This window comes from Syngnathus floridae, chromosome 6 (genome assembly GCF_059516105.1).
Source record: "Syngnathus floridae isolate MCC-2025c chromosome 6, RoL_Sflo_1.0, whole genome shotgun sequence".
NCBI classification, from domain to species: domain Eukaryota; kingdom Metazoa; phylum Chordata; class Actinopteri; order Syngnathiformes; family Syngnathidae; genus Syngnathus; species Syngnathus floridae.
This window is the reverse complement of record NC_142418.1, coordinates 16212832-16237294: the sequence shown is the minus strand read 5'-3', so window position 1 is coordinate 16237294 and position 24463 is coordinate 16212832. Positions and strand designations below refer to the sequence as shown.

General features: G+C 43.2%; 1 protein-coding gene across 1 annotated transcript in view; it reads right to left on the bottom strand.

The window, feature by feature from the left end:
- Positions 1-24463, bottom strand: part of LOC148396912 (insulin-like growth factor 1 receptor) — a 49650-nt gene that overhangs the window by 3790 nt on the left and 21397 nt on the right. Inside the window, exons 3-20 of the mRNA XM_088378354.1 lie at positions 10559-10859; positions 10216-10352; positions 9827-9971; positions 8804-9012; positions 8613-8739; positions 7885-8120; positions 7639-7806; positions 6945-7152; positions 4002-4279; positions 3795-3937; positions 3554-3719; positions 3372-3474; positions 3201-3271; positions 2893-3122; positions 2227-2331; positions 1982-2141; positions 1748-1877; positions 500-634 (exon numbers count right to left, since the gene is read on the bottom strand). Of these exons, the coding sequence (XP_088234480.1) occupies positions 500-634; positions 1748-1877; positions 1982-2141; positions 2227-2331; positions 2893-3122; positions 3201-3271; positions 3372-3474; positions 3554-3719; positions 3795-3937; positions 4002-4279; positions 6945-7152; positions 7639-7806; positions 7885-8120; positions 8613-8739; positions 8804-9012; positions 9827-9971; positions 10216-10352; positions 10559-10859 (3052 nt within the window). The remainder of the gene's footprint in view (positions 1-499; positions 635-1747; positions 1878-1981; positions 2142-2226; positions 2332-2892; positions 3123-3200; positions 3272-3371; positions 3475-3553; positions 3720-3794; positions 3938-4001; positions 4280-6944; positions 7153-7638; positions 7807-7884; positions 8121-8612; positions 8740-8803; positions 9013-9826; positions 9972-10215; positions 10353-10558; positions 10860-24463) is intronic.

Below are 24463 nucleotides of genomic sequence, written 5' to 3'. Positions count from 1 at the left end.
CTTGCTGCCATTTTTGTTCCATATCCGACCTCCCATTGTCACACCACCTCTGTAACACAATCCACACGGCGCCGTAATCAGGACAACCCAGTCAGGCTTCCATAGAAACCTAAAGTTTGTGTCTGCACAACATTAGCCCGTGTTTTTCTTTTTCTTTCTTTCTTTCTTCCACAACTTGCTGTCTCTCTTTCTAAGGTGAGGTCAGCCATGGTGGCTGGAGGGGGGGGGGGAGCAGAATGCCTTCCCGGTGAGGTCAGAGCATGTATGCAATGTGTCCGCTGATGTAGTGGTTCTCAAACTAGGGTCCTCGGTCCTCCCGGGGACCCTGAGCAATATTGTGGCGGTCCGCGTATAATTGGCTATAAATCCTCAAATTGTGTAATATGACAATAAATTGCAAATCTGACTATTAAAATGACTTCAATTAACTTTGATGATGATATTATTTTTCCTTGAAATAACAATTTTGTCAATAATGGAAGGAAAAAAAAAGACTCACAGCATGTCAGGACAATTGTCCGGCTTGTCCAGGAGTCCTCCCTCCATGACGAAGCGTAGCACTTGCTCGTTGGACATGCCCTGGTAAGGCTGCTCGGCCAAGGTGGCGATCTCCCACAGAACCACGCCAAACGACCTGTTTGCCAAACAAATTTGAATTTGTAGTAACAAGCTTTAGTCAGAGTGACAGCTGGCGAATATTGTCGGCTTCATCGTCGCGAGACAAGAGTTCGCGGCGCGCTTCCAGTAAACGTCACCTCGGTTCACTCGCCAGCCTCGTCGCCGATGAAGAAATTCTTACCGCGACTGACGCCGACCGCAGGTTGTGTTTCCACCAACAGGCACAACCGAGTGAGTACACACACAGGTTTGAGCTAACGGAGACAGTCGCGCGAAAATAGTCGGAAGGGGCCGCCGCGGGAAACGACATCAAACGGGGAAGATGCATTTTCGCGATGTCTGCGCTGGCGCGGCAACCCGATCATTTGGGGAAACATCTGGAGGCTGTTAAGGCCATTCTTGAGGACTGACACATGGGACATTTGCAGTTGGGAAACAAAAAAAGCTTGCAAACACAATCATGTCGTCAAAATGCCGCAATACAAGAAGGAAGAGGAGGAAACAATAGAGCCAATAACTTTGGGGTTCTTAACATAACTGAAGACTTGCCAATAAGTCCCCGGCAATAATGGTCAAGCCAAAGATACAAATACTATTTGTTGAATTCATTTATCCATTCTTATTTAACAAAAAAAAACCAATGAAATGATTTGATAATTTTGCTAAATGGGTAATTATTTTCATTTAAAAATATTAGAAAAAAAATGCAAATTTTGAAGTAAGTTCATTAATTAATTAACTATTATAATATAATCAAATATAATTCATAATTTACGAATGAATTAAAATAATTAATATAATTAACGATTATACTTATAATAAAATGTAATTAATAATATAATTAATAATATAATTATATTTAAACTATTCATTCCATTATCATAAAATAACATTTAAAAATAAGAATCCATTATTTTATAATGACTAGGGACAATATATATATATATATATATATATATATTTTTTTTTTAAATTTCATATATAACTGAATAAATATTCTGGCATATTCATTTTTATAAACAAATGTGGACTTTGAGCACAAAATATATGTTCCGAGTGCCAGGGGATGATAAGACATTTTACATATTGCCCCACCCTACTTTAAATGCAATCACGTGTTTCCTCCTACCAGACATCGGACATGGTCGTAAACACGCCGTCTTTCAGCGACTCGGGTGACATCCAGCGAACGGGCAGCAGGCCCTTTCCTCCTTTTCGGTAGTAATCCGTCTCGTAAATATCTCTGGTCATGCCAAAATCTGGAGGAAAAAGGAAATCATCCATTCAGCACTGCTAAAGGCACAGGATTTATTTTGATAGGACATTTAGTGTAAATCACACAGAGCCTCAAAGCTTCCCTCACCTCCAATCTTCACCGTAAAGTCTTCCGCCACCATGCAATTTCTAGCCGCCAGGTCTCTGTGGACAAATTTGTTGGCATTGAGGTACGCCATCCCATCAGCGATCTCCCCCGCCATCTGGATCATTTTCTTGAGCGGGGGCAAGACCTGGATGTTGGTGTTCTGCAGGAAAGAACAACATGTGAGTTTTTTTTCCCATACCGGATCTCCAAAACATTTCAATTTGAAAAAAAAAAAAAAAAATCACCTCTTTACGAAGAGAGCGCAGGTGACTCTTAAGATCTCCGCTGGTCATCAGTTCCATAATCACCAAAGTAGGTTGTCCTTGAGAGACCACGCCTAGAAGCCTCACCTGCAAGGATTTATTTACATTTGAATTACTTGCGCTTCTGCCTCGCAGTCAAAAGTTCCGCGTTCGAATCTCAGCTCGGATTTTCGTATGTGTGCCGAAACGGATATACTGTAGAGGAGACGGTTATAAATCAGGGTTAACTTGAGGTAAGATCCAGTGAAGCCTGACTTCCTGTCTCAATCCAATCACGGCTGTTGCCAAATTAGGGATGAATGTTAATTACACGCTTTCTTCACGCTCCTTAAAAATGGTAATCCACACACAAAAGTGTTCCGATTCCCTGTGGGTTTTTTTTTTTTTTTTAACAGCGTTGTAAGAGAATCTTTCCGTAGGGAAACTGCTTGACAAAACGTCTTTAGAGGAGCTGACGAGGCAAGCAGGGATCACGCCGGCCGATTAAGGGTTGCATCACCAGGAGGTTGATCCTGGCTCCGGGCTGGAAAAACTGGAATGATCGTGACCCGCCGAACATCTTGAGACTTTGATGTCACCTTTATTTATAGTTTGGCCGCAATGATTCATCTGATCCTACGTCAAGCGTTTTCTTTCCAGGCTGCTTACCACATGGTGGCAGTTGAACTCCTTCATGACGGAGGCCTCGTTTAAAAACTCAATCCGCTCCTTCATGCTGGCCGACTCGTTGACCGTCTTGATGGCCACTCGTGTCTCGGGCTCGTCTTTCACCACACCTTTGGCGATGCCCTCGTACACCATGCCGAATGAACCCTGGCCCAGCTCCCGGTGCATGGTGATCTTCTCCCTTGCCACTTCCCACTCGTCCGGGACGTACACTGCCAGACCACAGGAGGCGGGTCAGAACCACAAACGCGCTTTAGGATGATCTTACGGGTTTTTGAGATGCTCCTTACTCTCTGCGGCACTGAAGTATTCCGGATTGACCGACGCGTAAAGGACTCCGTTCCCTAGTCGGTCGCTATTCCTGTTGACGTAATATTAGCGGTCAGGTGAAAAGTAAGCTAGCAAACATCAGTGAGAAAAAAATAATCATCTTTGTGTGAAAAGGTAATAAAAATACTTGCCTCTTTTTGTTTATAAAGAAAAGAATGGTGGTAAGTCCGACGACGAAGAGAATCACAAGGATGGGAATGATGACGATCAAATAGAGCGCCACGTCGTTGTCTCCTGCGAGGATAGGATAGGAGGGATCAGCACGGATGGATTACCAAACCGTCCTGATTATCGTTTTAGCGTGCGATATTACGTTTAGGCGGAGGAACGTAGAAGGACACGCTTTCCGTCCAGGAGCCGTTGCCCGCTAGAGACGTGGCTCGCACGTAGGCCGAGTAGTTCCCCGAGCCCAGGTTGCTGAGGCGAGCGCCTTGGTGCTTGCGGTATTGCTCACGAGATACGCATTCGTGCTTCTCGGGCTGAAATGAAGCCAAGTACGATTAGGAATATTATCGGTTGTTGCTCCGTGACCCAAAATGTGACTTGCGACTGACCTCGGCTCCCAAACGGTACTTGATCTCGTACATCAGGATGAGGCCGTTGGGCATGACGGGCTCGGGCCAATGCAACAGCACGCAACCTTCCATCTTGTCGTTTATCTCAAAGAGCACTTTCCCGGGTATGTCGTCGGCTTTGTCTGGATGAAGATTACATCCGAATGTGACATCTTGAGGCATTTTGACGTTCTCGTAGGTTCTTACCTGCGGGCTTGGTCCTGGCGAAGACGAAGGCGCCAACGCTACAGTGGCCCACTTCCTCATTGCAGGCGTGGATGTCGATATGGTAGACGGTGAAGGGCTTCAAGTTGGGGATCTCTAAGCTCTCCGAGGTGCTCTTGTCCTCGGAGAAGGGGAACTCCATCCTGTGAGGGATCCCGTACGTGCTGTTAACGCTGGAGACGTTGCCCCCGCTGGCGCCGTCGAGTAACAGGGTGCCGTTTGCCAGGCCAAAAAGATCCCGACGACGACGCTCTTGAGGTCTGGAAGACGAGAATTATTTTTCAGCGAGAAAGTTTGTAGCAAAGGAGGTTGCAGTTAAAAAAAAAAGAGCATATTTTCAAAAATAAAGTTCTAATATGAGAATAATTAAATAAGGTATATATATTAAAATAAAAAGGAATACACATTTTCTTGAAAATACAAAACTTTTATAAAATCAAATATTTCATTTTATCTTCTAATCTTATTTTCTTTTTCCAGGGTGGTCCTGCTACTCTATTGTAGAAAATGACCACAAGAGACAAAGCCAGAAAAATCAAATTATAACTAATCATAATTGCCTGTTTTGGAGCGTTTTACACAAAGCTTAAACATCCCACTGGACATGCTTGCATGACTCTGTTTGTGTTAGCGTGCGTGTGTGCCATTTGTCCAGATGCTGCATACTACTCCCCGCGGAGTCATGCAGGCGGATGAGGTCAGACGGATCATAGCGAGGCAGACAGATTATTTGGTAGTACGACAGCGGAGGGGGAACAAAACACGAATCATAATGACAGATTGGAAGTGGCTGAATGGAAAGGACAGCTGACTGGAATATGCCAGAAGCTGGAGCGGGCGATTCATTGAAATTAAATCGTGATTTGGGCTTTTCACAATCATAATAAAATTGTAATCGAATAATCACGATTACTGACATGGCGAATGTTATTCTGCCTTTCGCAAGCCTAAATAAAATGTTTAATGACATCCTAGATTTACTTTAAGACAAAAACAAAAGTGTATATTTAAATAAAAGTCACACTTCATTTTGGAAAGATTGCCAGCGCTAAAGCTAGCAGTTGAGCTAAAATCCAAGCGAACAGGAAAGTTAGCATCGACTCAAGGAGTGATATTCCTTCAAATAATAAATCATATCATCATATAATCTTCCTAATGTATGAAAAATAATGATTAAAGTTGAATCGTGACTTTCTTCTACTTTTTACAACAGGTATTTTTTTTCATTGCTATTATTTTGATACGTTATTAATTGAAGCTAGCTGTTCTTTCAAGTCTAATTGAAAATTGGGTGTTAGTAGTTGAATAAATACAAAGTTTTGAAATCAGTGAGCGTATGAATCAAGACTACAGTATCAATCAAAATAATCATGGGTAATATTTTCCCATAATGGTCCAGCTTTAGCTTGAGGCTATCATTACGGAGGCCAGACAGGTGCTGACTGCACCCAGGTAGCAGTTACCTGTGAATACCGCAAGCCAGTTGGCTCAAAGAAAACAAGCAAGTATTTATGACCGTTTGGAAAAAATGTGCGCAACGGCAAATGACGAAAAGCCAACGAACAAGTGATGGCCCTTTAAACCTTCAAAATGCGAGCCAGACGTGCGAACCACTAACCCACCGCGCCGGAGATTTAAAATTGGAAATAGTAACAAGACTGCGAGTCAAGTGCAACACTTTGAAGAGACAAGAGGACGATTGATGCCTGGGAGCGGACACTCTCATCCACACGCTAACATTCCTCCCCGGCAGTTATAACTGGTATGATACAATCCAGAGAACGTCACGACAAATATAACACGCCAATGAAGCATTGAAATGTAATGGAGTCCGAGCAGAGGGACGATGATCCCCTTTACTAGCGTCGCGGTATCGTGAGCGAGCGAGTCGTCAGCTGACTGCCACCTGACCTTACGGCTAAGTGACTTACTACAGCCGCGGTTGTGACCCCGACCCGCTAAAAAAAGAGCAACCTTTACGTCATGGAGGAAAGCCGTTTCGGCACCTTCCGCCGAGCACGTTATTAGCGCTGGGCCTTAGCTACGCTAACAACTTTGTCTGCTGCTTTGTGTTGTCGAGTTCACTCGACGTCACGATGGGGCTCTTTCCTCATTCTTTTACGATCCAGATGTACATTTCTTGGCAACGTCTTAGCCCCGACTGGGGGAAAAAAAGATTTGAGGCCAACTGTCAGACGCACGAAGCTGACCCGAAAGAAGAGATGGATGGTTGTAGATGATTACAATGAACTCGGATACAGATTAGATAAATCCGCCTTTAAAGGTGTTTAACAAAACCATCAGGCTCCATTAAACTTCTTTTCAATGACATTTGCTAAAAGCTATACAGTGGCTAGCACGTTAGCTTAAAAAAACACCCATCCAGAGGTGGAGGATATGAGTTCAGTTACACCGACCGAGAAGCCAGGTTTTATCATTCCTTCTTCGAAAGCCACATTGATCCAAGTCCACATAAACGTCGGGGAGAGAAGAAAAAAAAAAACTTGGATGAATGACCTTTGGCGGCGCGGCGGCACGGCTTTCGTTATGGATTTCTAAGCGACCTACTGAGTGCTCATCGGATTAACCGACAAGTGCATGGAGGCTGTGATGGATCGAGGCCATTTGCAGAGACACCTACATTGTGTGTCCACATCTTGGTGAAGAGAGAGCGGAAGAAACGGCGGCAAAGCTCCGCAGCCACCACCGGCGAAGTTAACATATCGCCGGGAGAACAAAGACGACGATAGCGGCCTGACGAGCGAGCGTCTTCAGAATGCTTAATCGCCGCTCTGTCGCCACTTTTGTTTGTGTAGCACCATCTGTTGTCATGGCAACTAAAAGGAAGCTAGAGAGGTCTTTTGGAACCTGCTCAGAATGTCTTCAAATAAGCCCCGCCCCCCCTCAGCAGACTGTAACCGTTACCTCTGAAGAAAGATGGCATTGTGAAGGAAGTTCTCAAAGCGCTTAAAAAAGACACGGTCATCTTTCTCCCGGTCCTTCTCCTCAGGAGTTTTGGGACAAATGCAGGAAGAACCCTCCTTGGACCCCGACAGGTCCGACTTGGTGGGCTTGGTGATCTCCTCCATGTCGGAAAATCCCATCGCCGGAATCCGGATAGGGATCTTCAGCTCTGGTTGGATGAGGAAAAGGGACATTTTTTTTCAATCTTTTTCGAGTTGGATCAGAATATTGAGACTGACTTCAAATCCCCAGACAGTCCTAGTAAATCTTGAAACAGCGAACCTCAAATCAAAATGTCCCTAAGGCCATAGAATTTGGAATTCCACTGGAACTTTCAGGGAAAATATGTCTGAAAAGCTTTGCTAGTTTGCATTGGACATCAAAAGATTCTTTCTGGCCAACTTTTGCTTTTTGTGGCTTTTTTCGGTACACTTCTTCCAAAAGAAGGGCCGTTAAGAACAAAGAATGTTAAAGCGGACCGGGGATGCAAAAGTAACTTTGTATTAGGTTGTTTGAAAACACAATATAATTTTTAAAAATATTTTTTATGACAATATTTTTTTGGATATTATTTTTTATTTACAATATTTTTTTCCATAGCTTTTCTCAAATTTCTGCAGCCTAATTTAACCCAATTTAATCGAACCAGCCTGACCTTTGGAACAATAGTTGTGCAGGTAGAGCTCGCGGTCTTCTGGCTGCTGCTGCCAGCGAACCAGATAGTAGGTCAGGTTGCCGTTGGGAAAGAGAGGCGGCGACCACTTGACCAGCAGCTTGGTGGAGGAGTTGGCGTAGGCACGAGGTTCCTTGGGCACGGTCGGCACTGCATGGAGTAAAATCCTCAATCACATTTTGCGGTGTTGACGTTGCTATTAGCATGTGTGATGCTAACGGGACTTACGCGATGGGCGTGTACGGATGTATATGATGTCACTCTTCGCACCGGGAACGTGTTTGTCCTCCACCCGAAGGGTGATGGCCTTGACGAATGTGGCGTACTGGGTCCAAGGTTTAAGGTGGTGAATTCCAACTTTGGGGTCGGTATTATTATCCTGAGGAAGATCCACGTCCACCGTGTGCCAGCTGTTGGAGCCGCAACCATCCTGACCGTCGAACTCGGAGATGTTCTGAGAAGGGCTGGCGAGGGAAAGAAAAAAAAAAACATGGCCTCAGATGACATCTGCTCATTCGTCGCTTCCAAAATAAAACTAATTCTAGGGTACGTCTGCAGACACCGTCCGACTTAAAAGACCGTTTTTTTTTAGCTCATTATTTACAAATGTGTATTTGCTGTCACTGTCAAAGCAAGAGTGAAAAAAAAAAACTTCCCGGCCAAAATTCTGAGCAGTAATCACGGCCGAGGAGAAAATAAACAGGGATGGTGCAAAAATGGTGGCAACCATTTTGAAATTAGAACAAAAAATCAAGCGATGGTGTTTTATTTTTTTTTTCTTTGGTTGCCAGTTGGCATGGAAATGGGCATAGTTATGCAAAGCAAGCGTCAACAAATGTCCCAACATAGAATAGGCTTTTGTATGGAAAACCCTTCATCAAGCCTCAATGTTGAGCTATTTATACGTAATGACAGTGTCGCGTATAGCATAATGAGCCGTCTTTCGGAGCACTTACGCCTCCTTGTAGTAGACCATGAAGCTGATAAGGCCTTTGTAATCCCGCGGTTGGTAGCGTTCCCACGTCAGATGGATGGTGTCGCTGGACGTGTTGTTGGATAAGATCTTCAGGACGTGACTTTCACCTGAAACGTTCACAGAGGACGATAAGACGTTGAATCTCCTTACCGCCGATACCCGAAAACTCACAGCTGGCTCTTTCGCCGTTGTTGCGGAAGTCGCCCTCCTCCGGTTTTTCGCTGACGCCGGTTTTGTCCCACATGGTGTGGATCTCGGACGTGCAGAGTTTGGGGTTCAGGTGGAAGAAGAGGCGCCCGGCACGGATGGTCAGGTTGTGCTGGGTCCAGTCCCACAAGCTGTGGAGGTGCTGGTTGTTGATGGCGGAGAAGGAATATAACCTGATAACAGACGGAAAGTAACATTTAACTCATTCATGACCAACCCAATCTTGATCACTGAATGAGTTAAATGGGACTTTTTCAAGTCAATCCACTCTATAAAATTGGATGATAATGATACGTTTGCATGGGAATGGACATGATACGACCATGTCTTCACTCCAGTCATCAGCGCCTGGAATGTACTACAGCACAAGAGCCGCGGAATGAAGAGAATGCCTGCCATCCTCAACAGCCTTCCGTGGAGTGAAACTCGACCCAGGGAGGGTCGACGTGAAGGGGACAACGCACTTTCCCATGACCCCGTTGATCACCAACCGAAAAAAACCCAACGCTTTTATTCTCGTATCTTAAGCGAGTCGTGATAACCCATTGCCGAGGCGACTGAGAATTTTCAAGTCACTGTGTGGACGTATTGCTGGCCCGACCAATAAGGTGCGGATAATCGTCCAAATAAAAAAATTCTTCCCTAATTTAATCACCCGTATTTAAAAATCAAAGCAAATTCAGAACAAATAATAAAAATGTATGTACATTAAGTGAGATGCTTATTTTAAATTGACTCATTATTAAGAAATAATTGTCAGGCAGTAACCTGAACACCCTTTTTTCCAGGACCCAAAACTGCCCTGTAACATTTGAATAACAATAGCTGTCAATGTGACCTCTTGAACTTTACTGAACTTTATTCACACTAAGACCCACTCGACAACAACTTGATGTATCTTCTTTGATACTTGGCCAGCAACATTTTATCCCCTTCACTGTCCCCCCTACACACACACACACACACACACACACACAGAGGCCCTACTTGTCCATGAGCTCCTCCCCGTTGATGTAACGCAGACTCTTGAGAAAGGACAGCGATCCAAGTGTGTGGGAGTGACGAATCCTCACGTAGCCCGTCACCGTCTGGATCAGGCCCATGAAGCTCTCCAGCTCAGACGCTATGTTATCTGAGGACCGCGGATACACAAACACACACACACACATGAAAGCCATATTAGGACAACAAATGGAGGACTGCTGCTGCAGTTCTGCCCCGATTTGGCAGTTTTGTGTTTCATCATAAAAGATGAGTTATACTCATAAAATATAGTCCTAAAGTGAAACGATATTTTTGTTTTTAACTCAAAAGTGCAGCAGATGAAGACACAGTTTGGCCTCGGTTGAGATGTTCGACGACGGCATGTCACTCACTTCCGTGGCGGATGTTGATGTCCAGATTGCCGGCGATGACGGTGCAGTCCTTCAAAGACTGAGCGGCGTTTACTGAGTCGATGACGGAGGTGGGGCAGCTCTTATCGCATAAGCCGTTACAAGCGCTGCACATCATCCTGGTAAGAAAATGAAAAAGGAGAAGAAATTCAGTGGAGAATTTGGAACGACAGAGAGTAGCTCGATAATCTTCAAATTTGGAGTTGATTTTGGTGATAAAAGCTTGAATGCTCATTTTTGTCTTTTAGCCTGAGGACTGCCCAACAACAAAAATTTTTTTTGGGCCTTTGGATTCAAGGAGCACACATTGTCCAAACGTCCTTACCGGTTGCTCTCGTTGCGTGTGAAACCCGAGGGGCAATCAGGCATGCATTCACCCTCGTGGATGACAAAGTGAACATCGCTGGGCAGGTGCACTTGGGAGCACAAGTCCATGGTGATGCAACGCCAGCCCTCGAACTTGTACGTGTCGGGCGGGCAGTCGGGCACGCAGCGACCCTCGTGGTAGTAGTGGAGGCAAGCGGAACACGCCGTGTCGCTGTTGGCTTCCGTGCAGCTGCCCAAGCACTGGCTGTGGCAACACTCGCCCTTGTCGGTACACGCGTGCTTGCAATGGCTGGGACACACTGGAGGAGATCAGAGAAAGAAATCAAAACACAATCCACGTGTTGCATTGGGATTTTTGGACAGCGCTTTGAAAGTGGGGAGGAAAAAAACTGCATGTGTCGACAAAAAACATCAGTGATGTAAATAACACAATCATGTTCCCACGGAAGGGGAAAAAAAAAAAAAAATCAATGACCGTGTGTGTTTCAAATAGAGCCGCGAGGCGTTATGAATAATAGAAGCTTCTCATTTGTTTGTTGTGAGTAGCGTAGCGGGGCGTTATCAATAGCAACGCTTTATTCTGTTTGCTCAAGGCCCTTGGAACAGGATGTAAAATTGTCAGCCTTGATTTGGATGTTACAAGGCGCCGCAATGGCCAAGCAACAGAATGCGGTTGTGATGGGGTCAAGAAGATGTTAGATGCATGTCATGGTGGACTTCAGGGATGTTTTATATAATAGTAAATCTGTATTTATATGCATTTTCATATTTCTGCCTGATTATTATTTTTTGTCTATTTTACAATTTTATATATATATATATTGCATATTTACATTTTTATTTTATACATAAATGTATAGTACTATTATATCAAATCTATAAAGTCATATTTATGTTTATTTTTCTACATATTTGTTAAAAAAATATATTTATATTGTATACTTGTAATTTTATTTTATACATAAATGTATAGTACTATTATATAAAATCCGTAAAGCCACATTTATGTTTATTTTTCTAAATATTTATTTGAAAAAATATATTTATATTGTGTTTTTTTTTTTAAATCATATTTTAGTGTATCATACGTTTTTCCCAAGGTTATCTGTCATTATCTGTTTCTATTGTTTTTTGTCCCAATGTGTTGGTAATTTTAATCTGATATTTGTTTTTGGCTCATATTTTTGCATTTTAAATATATTTTAAGATATTTGAAGAAGCATTAATAATTTGCCAGTTGTTTGAAATTGTGTCAATTCCATGAGAGTTGTTTTATAGCGATACTGGGGATAATAATGATCATTTTGCCTACAATGAAATCATCATACCAGCAGTTAAATGATCAAAAATGTAATAAAATACGAAAAATAAAATATGATTCATACATAAATTATTTCCTAGCCTCTGGGGATCAGCTAAAAACAAGCATCAGGGTTAGGCAAGAGTTGAGATGTCTTTGGCGCAAATGCAACCGCGCCCCCCCATGTAAGCCCACCCTTGGGAGTAGTTTGTGTTCTTGTATGTATCTTTATGGTCTTGGGTTATTACTCCAAGACAAATTTCTCCACAGGGTCAATAAAGCTGAACAAATGCCTCCTGGTGAAAGGGTAGAAGGAAATACACACACAGCACATTAGGTAATAAGCCCCTTTTTTACACTGCTTATAAAAGCCGACATTTTTCCAATTTTTAAACTCCAATCAAAGCGAATTAGAACATTATTTTTCTTTGAAGGTTGCAACAGTGAAATTGTACCGTCAATACTACAATTATGATGAAAATCCATGCTTTTCGTTTGTGTCATACATTTAGCTCCGCCCTCTAGTTGGCATGGTAACAAAAACATTAAATAAAAAATATGGGAGAAATATGTCGTGTTTAGTCACATGGCAAGGAGGAAATGAACCCTGCTCACTTCCTCGCTTTGAAATGAGAGTGGGCTGCCGAGCTAATCGCCAGATGAATATTTCATGTGGCTTTACAAAACATCTGTGCAGCTTCACCGTGTAATGCAATGCGGCCGATTCCCAAATGTGACAAATTCACTTTGGCCTCACAATACAGGGAATGGGGGTGGGGTGGGGGGGCTTGGTTCTTCAGGAACTGTCAGATGCTCAGGGCATAGTGAACTGATGCGATTTCACGGTGAGCCACGAGTTGGCACATCTTCTCATGTACTGACGAAGCAAACATAGCAGAATGGGACTGAAGACAAGATGGTGGATTGACTTCAGGAATTTGTAGATTTTATCATTCGGTCCTACTGGTTGTCAGTTGAGCTTTGATTTAAAATGTTTAAAGCAGTTTCCATTTTTTTTTCCAATTTCTTGGAATGTAACCAACAGAGGGCAGCCAAGGCAAGCTGTAATAGCTTCCTTTACTGGCATTCTTTTTTTTTTTACAGCAGAATCATCTTTGTAGATTCCTCACGTGATAGACGTTCCAAATAGTCCCAGCAGAAGAAAAGCGGAACAATGAGCGCAAGCCCTAAATCCATATAAGTCTACCCGCTTTTAGTGTCACCAAACAAGCTGCAGTGTCAAGGATACAATCGGCTATTTATGGACGTGCCAACGCGGGCCCTATTTCCACACTGGACATGGCCACGGACACTGTGGCTTTTCCAACGCTCCAAAGGAGAAGGACGTCCCGTGTCACATAAGGTGACGTTCTTCCCTTTCATGACCATATAAGTGGATTTTTGATTTGACAGTGATGGAATAGCAAGCATAATTAATTCGGTGGACGGCTGGACCCGAATAATAATTTGTACAAAATGACAAACAAACCTGCAACATTTACAATTTTTTTTTTTTAAATATTTTGTCTTATTTATATCTATTTTTGATTTAATTAAGATACGACAACAGATCCTTGCTCATACGCTAACTAATCAGTCAAGGTGGGCCAAGATGACTCCAGCTCCTGAAAAAACTCATGAGCACTGGCGGAGCTACAAGGAGGCCCGCAGGGGCACTGCCTCCCTCACCTCAACAGGCTAAATATTTGTTTGACTTTTAATTATTTGTCCACATTTTTTTCCATCCTGTAGGAACCATAGAATTAATCTTCATCAGTGGATTTTTTGAAGACTTTTTGGGGTTTTCTTGGAAAAAAAATGATAGCTCCGCCAGTGCAAAAGCCATGAGGCCACGCCCCTTAAAGAAACAAGTCCTACAGTAAATACTGCATAATGACACGCTACATATTTATTTACACAGTAGGGTGTGTGCCGAAACTTTTACAGGACTCTTGAGCATCAAATGTTTACAAAGTTATTCCCCTAATACGGCGTTATACAACCCCCCGCCCCCCCCTGCAGAAAACAGTCGGGGTCAGAGGCCGGCCCGCACCTGCTGCTCGCCACAGCGCCGCAAAACGAGCGTCAAACGAGTCCTTTTCGGTAAACAAGATGAGGGAGCACAGTGTTCCTTTTCTGCCATTAAAAAGGAGGGCAGGAGGAAGAAGAGGGGGAAAAGTGTCAAGCGTTTGATTTTTGTTCTTTTTAAATCGAAAGGTATCACCCAAGCAGCGGACAATGTGAAGAATCTGCAGAATGTTCCGCACTGCAGAGAATGTTAATTCCCGGTTTCACTCCAACAACACAGAAACAAGAACGACTTGTGCCGGCAATACAAGCAATTGAAAACAAACCATCACAAGTCAGGAAGCATTTCAAAGAACAAGAAATCCTTGGGGGATACATTACAGACCGAAATCCACAATAAAGAGAGACCATATGCACATTCTTTTTATAGTTCAACCCAGTCACGCTTTAATTTAGGGTCGAATGAAGGCAAACAAACCATGAATTAATATCAAAGGCAGTTTGTCGACTTCAATCAAGTCTTTAGACTTTGACAACTTCACAAAATTCCGTGTTCGATTGCAAAAACGATGCAAAAAAATCGGACTACTTTTCATCTTTCGTTTACTGTATCCCGAAACGAAAATATAAACAACTTGATTTTGTTGCGCTAGCTAACATTGCCATTATTTTCTTCAGATTTAAATTAATAAAAACAGTTTTTCACCCAATGCTTATTATACTCGTCTCCTCATAAAAATCCCCCCTCAAATGGAGAAAAAAAAGCTCAGCATGTGTCAGAAGGTGACAGACAGTTGGGAAATGATTCATTATTTACAATGACCAGACTGGAAGGGGGAGTGGCGGCGTTGTGGGGGCGGGCTGGTGTCGGAGAACGAGGGCGGGAGCTCAAAGCAGGCGGGGGCGGGGTCTAATCCCAATGACTGACATGTTATTGAGTCTGGCGCAGACGTGGTAAACAACCCTGGTAGGGGTAGAGCGAGTGCAGGAGAGGAGAGGAGGGGGTGGCGGGTGGTGTAACCATGGCGATTAAGCACGGCTTTTCCACAGATTTCAGCGAGAGAGTAAAGAAAAACCTGGGAGGGAGGAATCAAGTAAGGAAAACAAAAACAACATTGAGTCTCTCTCACGCTTGCTGGAGCTGGAGGGTCTCAAGTTACTGGTAGCAGACAAATGGGAGTGGGATCCAGTGGCAGACGGCGGCGGCAGGCCTATCTTTTTTTCTTCATCAGGCCACATCCTTATCCGGCAACCCAATCCTCCCCGGGAGCCCTCCCGGCTGGGATGGCCCCCGTTGCACTTGTTTAAAACCACATCAGAGCAGACAGCTAGGGAAGAGGATGCTTCCTCTGTTCTGAGCAGAAGTGAAACCACATCAGAGTTGATGGTTCAGTGGCGCATCCCCGGCTCGTGTTTGGAGATCGTCTGAGCCCATCTTGAAGTGATCTTTTCACCTCATCGCAACAACAACAGCGTGTGCTGTGTCGTGCGAGAGAGAGATCAAAAGACGTGCTGCAGGAAATTGTCCAATTATACTCAAGAAGTTCAAGATATAAAACAAGACCTTGACATACAAATTTACTGTCAAATTGGCCAAATTTAAGTTATTGTATTCATTCTATATATTTTTGGATAAATTGTCTACCCGTGATTCATTGTGATTCATCGTGATTCATTGTGATTCATCATGATTCATCGTGATTCCTCGTGATTCATTGTGATTCATCATGATTCATCGTGATTCATTGTGATTAATCGTTTATCTGTTATCACAATTTTTTTCAGACAAATATCTAAAAAAATATATATATATATATATATGATCAGACGGAAGTTTCGAGCACCAAATTTAGGCCATGGCCCAATCAAAGTTGCGAAACACTTTTGTAACATATGATGTGATTTCCTGAGATGTTCCCGCCTGGTCTCAGTGCGGCCAGGGGTTTCTTCCACTCGCCTGCCCAATAAAGACCAGCAATGTGTTTTTCACCCAACTATGTGCTGGTGCTGTGTGTGCAGGCATGCGTGGCATTTCCCCCCTTCAGTCACAACAACATACACACATGCTAGTCAAACCAGTCCCCTACGGCCAGGGCCCGCTGTGCAGCTGCTTGCTTTTGACTCCACACGCTAACACCATACAGGTATTCGCTAAAGTCGTGCAGCTTTTTAAAAAAAAATCAACTTTGACAAACATGACTGCGATATATCTTCCAGCAAGGTTTGCAATGCATTCAATTTAAATCCTAAAAATAATCTTCTCTCTCTCTGCACTTGTGAATCCCTGAAGGTCTGACTTGGCACAAATGTCCAGAAGTGCCGACTCGTTTCCTCGACAGATACAGTCACGGAGAGACTGGCGAACGGCCACCGTACATTGGACGACCCTCAGTTTGAAGAATCTCTCCGCGTCTTTAAATAATCGACGTGACTTTTACAAGCACATCAGGAATTCAATTTCTTTAATATTGCTTTTGCGAGTGCCATCCGAACGCCATCTGCTAGTGATCTGGTTATTTATGTCGACCGACTTCCCCTACCAAAGAGTTGGAACAGTGTGGCTGATTTATTTTCCTGTAGAGTGAAGCTAAAAAAAAAAATAATATAGACAGGAGATCAACAGTTAAGCTGTTAGTTCCAGGTATTTACATCTGGATCTAATATACAACTTGTAAGCTAGTACCTTTTGTTTGATTCCAAATAAAAAAAATTCCTTCATCCAAATGCACTTATTTTTAATACCAACTCAAAAAAAAATCATTTTTACTGTACTATTCTGGTGTTCCATTACTTCTGTCGACAGAAGGTCACTAAATCCCGGTCGGGCATGAGCGAAGCACCTTGATGGTGAACTGTTTTCTTTTCCACACATTTGGAGGTGTTTCCTTCTCGCTTCTAAAAATACCTGACTTCCCAGATTTGCTTCATTAAATACACAGTGTTTCCTGGCAAGCACTTGAGCCTGGTTGGAGCTGGATGGGGTGCAAAACTGGAGCTTGGCCGCTTCGCTATCTGCACCACTTAGAGCGTGTCAAGGCCTTCGGTGAATCACACTCTAATTATGCAGCCACGAGGACCATCAGAAAAGATGGCGCTTTCAATCGAGTATACTGTAAGCGAACGGCCAGATCTATTATTGCAGCCACCTGGCTGGTTGTGGACGCACCTGTAAGTGGACAAGCAAGCTATTCAGAGCACCACAAGTTGGGTGGACCAATGTGAGGACTAAATTAGTGCACGAGGTCAAATCTAAAAAATGCTGATGAACAATTAATACACATTTAATAATATTATTTAATACAAAGGAGGGACAAAAATGCAGGCAAAAAAAAAATGGAAAAAAAATCAATTCGGGGATGCACTAGATTTGAGTAATAGCACAATTCACCACTAGATGGCAGATTTGTCTTAGTTGCACTTAAACTAGGTCTTATATTGTACTATGGCTAATAATTTTTGCAGACTTGGAAAGACATGCTAGACAAACATAACTATTTGTAAAAAAATAAATAGTGTACAAAAATCTCCTTGCACTTAATGTTTTGTGCTGTTCTTGACAAGAAAAAAAAAAAAACTGGCTCAAAGTGATCACTGATGGCATCCACTGCAGTCTCTGTATGTCTTAAGCACTTCTTTCAGGAGACAGCAGGTGGATTGCTGGTGCAGAGTGCGACCATAAAACATCCCTCCGGAGCACCTGCATCTCGCCTCAGCCCTTCCCTCATCGAAGTCTGCCACCTCAGTTCTGCACATCCCTATGAGCCACTTCCACCCATATCCATAAAGCAACCAAGACAAGTGTCGCCCCCACATGGAGACGAGAGAAAGACAAGGTATCGATCCAGCACACGGGGTGGAACCCGTCAGCAGTTTGTCTTTCTTTGAGAAAAACATCAACCTTGTTCTGCCAGTGGTCAATCATTGTAGACCCTTTCAAGCTTGTAGGCTGGAGGTCTCGTTGACATTGGAATGAACATTCGAAGCTCCAAGGACATTCTCATTTCTTTGTAAACCGCCTGTCAGTCTTGCACAATAATCTGCTTTTCCTAATTCTTTACATGCCTGGAGTTTAGTTTTACCAAGAAAAAAAAAAAAAAAAAGGCTTAGTCAACACGAAGGCTCCATTCCAGTAAAAAGTCATAACGGAGTATGACGTCGGGGATCGTAACTTATTCGTAATTGGCCAATGACGGTGCCAAATATGACAGCTGGTTGAAGCTTGTGCGGTCCAGCTTACGAAATGTTACGCCGCCATCAGTGAACTTGCATATTTGGGCCAATGCGTAACACTTCGAAAAATTTACGTCACATGGAGACAATAGAATATAATTTAGGCATGGAAAAGTGAACAATAAGACGATAGAAGAAGAAAATGGCATAAAAGTAGACATTAGGCGCATACGGCGTCACAGCACTGCTTCGTGTTTCTCACTCTGTTTGTTTCATTAGTGGCTTGCCTTGCATTGTGTCACATTTTGGCGATGATGTCACACGGGGTATTTACATAGCTGAAGCAGCTATCAACGCCCAGCGATGGAAGCCAGATGAGCATAATGAAGTCTACGTGGCTATAAGCTGACGTCTTTGGGACGAGCGGTCAAAATGCTGGCGAAGAAAAAAAGCAGGAGAAGGGAGCTTGATGTGGATGCAGCCGGACAGCTGACGGCCTTAAATGCACCATGGTCGCCACTTCCGATTGGGCGCCGGTGACATCATGGCTCTGCTTTTCACCCATCACTTCCTTTCTTCTCTTTTTCCCCACTTGATCTGGGTGTTCATGTCTTTTTTTTTTCTCCGTCTCACGGCTCACAAGCACTCTTTCATTTGGCTGGCCCCCTCTTCTGGACCTCAACGGCTCACATGGGCCACCCTTGTTCAATGAGTAGGAGGAGAAGAAAAACAAGAGCAAACTATAAAAGAGAGTTGTTTCGTTCCGGCGGGACGGAAGCGGCGTGCTGAGTGCATGTGTTTGCGTAACACTTTCCCCTTAATGATACTGGAGTGTAATCCATTGTGAACGTTGACATTTACTTTCACACCTATAGTTGTCCGCAATGACTCACTCGGGATCATAAAGTCGGTCTTTCAGTTTCACTTTTGGGTTGACGTGACTCAAAATGAGCCACATGATCTTCGTTCTCATGGCCGGTGGCGGGCGCCAAGTTGTAAACAGGAAGTACAATGCATCGGCATATACTATTGAAGCCCTATATTTGAACAGAAACGGTGCAGCAACACATTTAGACATTCAATATAATATCATAATAATATAAATCTATGATAAATAATAAATAAATAAATAATAATATTAAATATAATAATAATAATAGGCAAAGATCTGCCAAGTGATAGCTGGACTAAATAGAAGCAGTATCATGTCAAAGCCACAAACTAAATAAAGCTTCAGTGTTGTTAAATGTTCAGATGATCACACGACAAGCTGATAAAAAAAAAAAATCCAGTGGGCTGCTGATGCACACGAGACACTGAGCCCTTAAGAATCATAAGTCGGTTGTAAGTAGGAGATCAAGTCATGTACCGAATGACCTACCGCTAACCTATTATCATGAAAGCACCTTAAAGAAAGCCTTGAGAAGATGGCACACTGGTGGAGAATCAAAGATTTAGGCACCAAGTGCGCCCCCAACAACAGGAAGTCTAAATTCCACACCGTGTCTAACACAAGACTTCCAGAAAGCAATGAAACAAAATACCCGATGCCCCCCCCCGTTTCCCGCTACCCCCACAACGCCCCCAAACAAACAATGGCCTCCATTGTGAAGCAGCATGGCACACATAGTCAGGAGAGACATAAAGACGCAGCTCGAAAACAGTGAGCAAATTCACCTCCTCTCCTCTTCTTCTTCCTGGAGACAACTTTGAAAATGTTACGGACCTCAAGCAACGCAACGGGCAGATCTGCTGCAGTATTAGTGCACCAACAGGGGGCCACCTCAGGGGGGGGGACTCTCAGGAGGGCGGCAGGCTGCACTGCAGAGACTCGGAGAACGTAAACATGAGCCTGAGAAACCCCCCACGCCCTCATCTTAACTACAAAACTTGGGTCTTCAAATAAGAAAACAAGCACAGTCAGTGTTTCCCGGCCGAAATCAAACTGAGGCACAAGAAAAAGTTGAAGCCCTAAAAAAAAAAATAAAACATTGAAAATTTGAAACATCTTTAATCCATTCCAGGCTCCACAAAAAATATTATTTACTTTATTATTATTTTATTAATTTTAGAGTCATTTTATAGTCATTTTTGAGTCAATTTCTTTAATTAATCTATTTATTTATTTATTTATTTATTTATTTATTTATTTATTCATTCATTTGCAGATGCACTGATCGGTAGGCACTTTCTTATAAGATTAAGATTAAATAAGATTCTTATGATAAAGTGAAAATTCATAACGCAATGTTTTTTTTCTTTTCTTTCTTCTCTCTTGTACTATGGAGTTATTATTTTCAGTATTTTTTACTTTCTTTTCTTGTATTTCTTTAAATGTTCGAAATAAATAAATAAACAAACTTTTAAATTTCGTTGTACATGTGACAATGACAATAAAGATCTATTCTAATCTACTCCATCCATCCATCCATCCATCCATCCATCCATCCATCCATCCATCCATCCATCCATCCATCCATCCATCCATCGCTTAAAATGGTGCCACGAGTAAAAAAAAACAGTATTGCGAAACAAAAAACGTCTCCCAGACGCTCTGCCCCACTGAAAACTCCAGCACAATATTATCTTAGCCTGTTGTTAAATATTTCCTATCATTAAGTTACACATTGTGTGGACTCACACCTACTGGCTTACCAATTGTTCCACAAGTACACTGGATTCAAGAAACTTGGCAACAGGTCGCCGGGGGGACGGAGAGCTGGCGGATGGTGGGAATGCGAGCATGCTGCTCAATTGCTGAACCATCAATCACGCACACACACAGTCATAAACGTACACACACAGTGAGACGGCGTAAACACAGGAAACAGGCGACCATATCCTCCACTCTAAAGAAAAGCCATCAAAGGGCCGCCTTGGACTCCAGGCTTTTTTCCACGACCACATTTCCAAGTACTTTTTCCTGTGGAGGTTTGATTAGGGCGCGATTGCTCTCCCCTGACCCCCACTGAGGAGTTGTGTGTGTGTGTGTGTGTGTGTTTGTCTGCAGCTCAGTGCTTCAGGGCTGCACTGTACTCCAGTGAGGTCACGGTCTGTCCAGGGGGTTGATGCTATCGTGTGGTAACATGCGACTCACCTCCACAAAGAGCGATTATGATCTATTTTTTATTAACGTTATAAAATCTGGATGACATCATTATTTTGGGGTTCGGTAAGAATTTAACTCGGAACACAAGTCGCTTAAATGCTTTTCTATGGCTATGGATATTTTTATCTATCGATTATTCCATCAGTTAATATCAGATGCAATTTTATTTAGTGTAATTTTTTTATCACAAAACAATTTCCCCCCATCTACTGTTTTTTATTTGGTATTGTTTAGTGATAAAACAAGTAAATAACAATTGAACAACACACAAGAGAGATTATTTTTTTAAACTGACTCCGTTACTGGTCTAGTAATTATTTTCAGAATGAAGTTGTTTTTGTTTTAATTAAACACAGTTGTAATCATTTGTTTGTTTTCATGGAAGACGACAAAAAGTGTCTCGAAACGATTACTTCATTATTGACTCCAGCATGTAATCCTTTATAGAATACAACTCGAGTTGTGTTTTTTTTTTCCTCAAGCCATTGTTTGAGTGCTCCTCCAATCAACAAGAACCTGGCGGCAGTTTTGCCTGCAGCAGTACATAAAAAAAAACAAAAAAAAAAACAGGTGACACCGTGGCAGCATACCCGAAACACAGCAGTTATTAGGTAGTGCCCTCGGGGGATAAAAACACGTTGAAAGTGCCGCCTTGAGAGCTAACTCACACTCCCTTCCCTCAAGTGTGTCTAATGCGGCATCAACAAGACTTTTGAATCATCTCCAGGCCCAGTACTGAGCTGTAAACAACCGAGGTGGGGATGTCGAGTCAGATGATTTGACTCAAGTCGGACCACAAAATGGCTGTGAAGATACGTTGTGACTGGGCCAAATGATATGACTTGAAATTCAGTAGTGACTTATTTTGATTTACTTGTGACTTGGACGAGTGTGACTTGCTGTCATCTCCGGTAAAATAAAAAAAAAAATAAAAAACACCTTGAGCATCAGCTGCATGTGACAGCGCCGTTCTGTCTGTGTGTCGGCTCTCGTTACTTACACGGCTGACTCACTTCCGAAAAAGCACCTGCTACATAATGCTGTACAGTAAAAGGGGAAGGGGAGGGGGGGAGGCTCGGATCACCATGACGACGTCAAGGTTGCACTATCCCTGACCTTGTTCGCGTAAGCTGACTGACTCTTCCAAGAAAAGTATTGCAGTCATGGCCGTATTGGGTGTTAATAATTTAGCAAGGACGAGAAAGAAAAAAAAAAATACCCATTATTGTTCCCACGCATGGCTGCTTTCATATAGTTTGTTTGGAAAATGTTTACAATATTTATTTGATAGAAAATAAAGAAATGTCACAAGGAGGGAAACTGGAAGAAAAACGATTAAAAAAATCAAAACAGTCCTGACTGGGATTGCAGCATACGTCAGACAGATTCAATCAAAACTGAAAAGACAATCTCCACTTCATTGCGTGCGGTAAAACCTTGCCAGCCACAAACTCCCTGCAGACCGCCCGCGGGCAAACAACGACGTTCGGTTGGCGTCTGACAGCAGGCCACGCCAAACCGCCGGTGGTGAGATTGCAACGATCAATCCGACTTGGCGGCTCGTACTTGTATCGTGCATTATGCATCGTGAATCTATAAATATATAGACACTCACCAAACACTTTATTATTAGAACACACCATCGCATTCTCATGAGAAATTATTGCAACCAACTAGAAATTAAATCTAAGAAAGTGTCTTGAACGCAAACCCAAAAAAGTGTGTTGTGGCTCCGCCTCCCACCCTCATTCATAAAATGGCTGCTTCAACCACTCCAGCTGCTGGCATGGAATTTATGGATGAGGGGGTCAGGAGCAGCAACAGGCCAAGAGGGACTTGTTTGTTTTATCCCGTCCCTCCCTCCTTCCTTTCCATTCCCTCCGTCTGTGTCCCTTTTCCATCCAGCCCACATATGCCAGTGGCTTTCCCACCTTAAAAGACCCCGCCCGCCCGTTTTCAAACAAACCTGATAACCTCCTGGGTGACTCCTCCTCAAGAGGCCAGAAAGAGGAGCGAGAAGAGGAGGGGGACAACAATCTCAAGTTGCATCCTTTGGAAGGCAATCTCCTTGTTTTTGCTCTCACCACATCACACGCAAGAGCCGAGGCACGCGTTCAAAGCAACATGAGGCTGGAACTTCTTTTTCCACACAATGTTTGGAGAGCAAGAATAGAATTTAGGGGGGGGGGGGACAAAAGCAAGGTGCTAATTGGACGGGACGGCACAAGGGCACTTTTAAAAGAAATCAAGCTCAATGCAAAAGAAGTTCCATGACACAGATTTTGTTTTGCCATCCATCCAAAAAAAAAAACCTCCCACAAACATTTTTAAATGTTTTTATAAAAACATTCAAAACAACACCATTAAATGTAGTTTCCACGCAACCTTGTCATTTTGTTCCTCGCCTGTGCCCAATGTCATCCACAGTTACGTCCAGTCCGAAATGATATCGTGCCTCGATGGCAAACTCTGTGGGCCGGTTTTCATCAGCTTGTTCCAACTTCCACTGCAAGTGACTGCGCCCCTGCTGTGACTTCTATAAATTGATCAATCTGACAACAGCAGAAAGCCAAAGCCACTCAGACAACGCCATGGGGTGCCATATTAGGTGTCACTATGCGTGTTGTGTTTTTGTGAGTGAAAGAGAGAGAGAGACAGAGAGAGAGAGAGGTTTTTGTGTATCTGGTGTGAGGTGACTGAGTGCACGTTTGCTAATGCATCTGTCCCCTTCGCGACCCTGCCTCTGTAAGCAGACAAATTAAAAACTCAAGCAGCAGCCCCCACAACCCTCTTAACACACACACACACATACACAAACACACTAAACAGTACTTCAGAGACACGCCGGGGGGGGGGGGGGATCGGAAGGATGCACCCATTAAGTCTGCATTTATGAGTGGAGTCAATGGTAGCACATGTTGAGTTCACAAAAAGAAAAAACACATTCCCTCTGGTTGGAGCAAATGTCAACTGAGGGTAAACTAGAACATCTTACGCTCCCTCGTCATGGCGACTCCTGAAAATGATCATCCGCATGAGAGAACAAGGTGAAAAAGCTTACTGAAAGATTCGCAATCTTTCTCACACATTGTGATCGAGAGTCATGAAAAATTTCCCAGTGTGATTTCAGCAAACTACCCCAAACTACAATATCGTGTCAATCGGTAGAATTTCCGATCGGGTCTCATTTGGGAATATTTGCCCGGCAACAAATAGGCGCCCTGAAAATGGCCGCACATTTTGTTGCTCTCTCTGGATTCAAACCTTGCGCCGCACGACTCAAACTTTCCGGTATC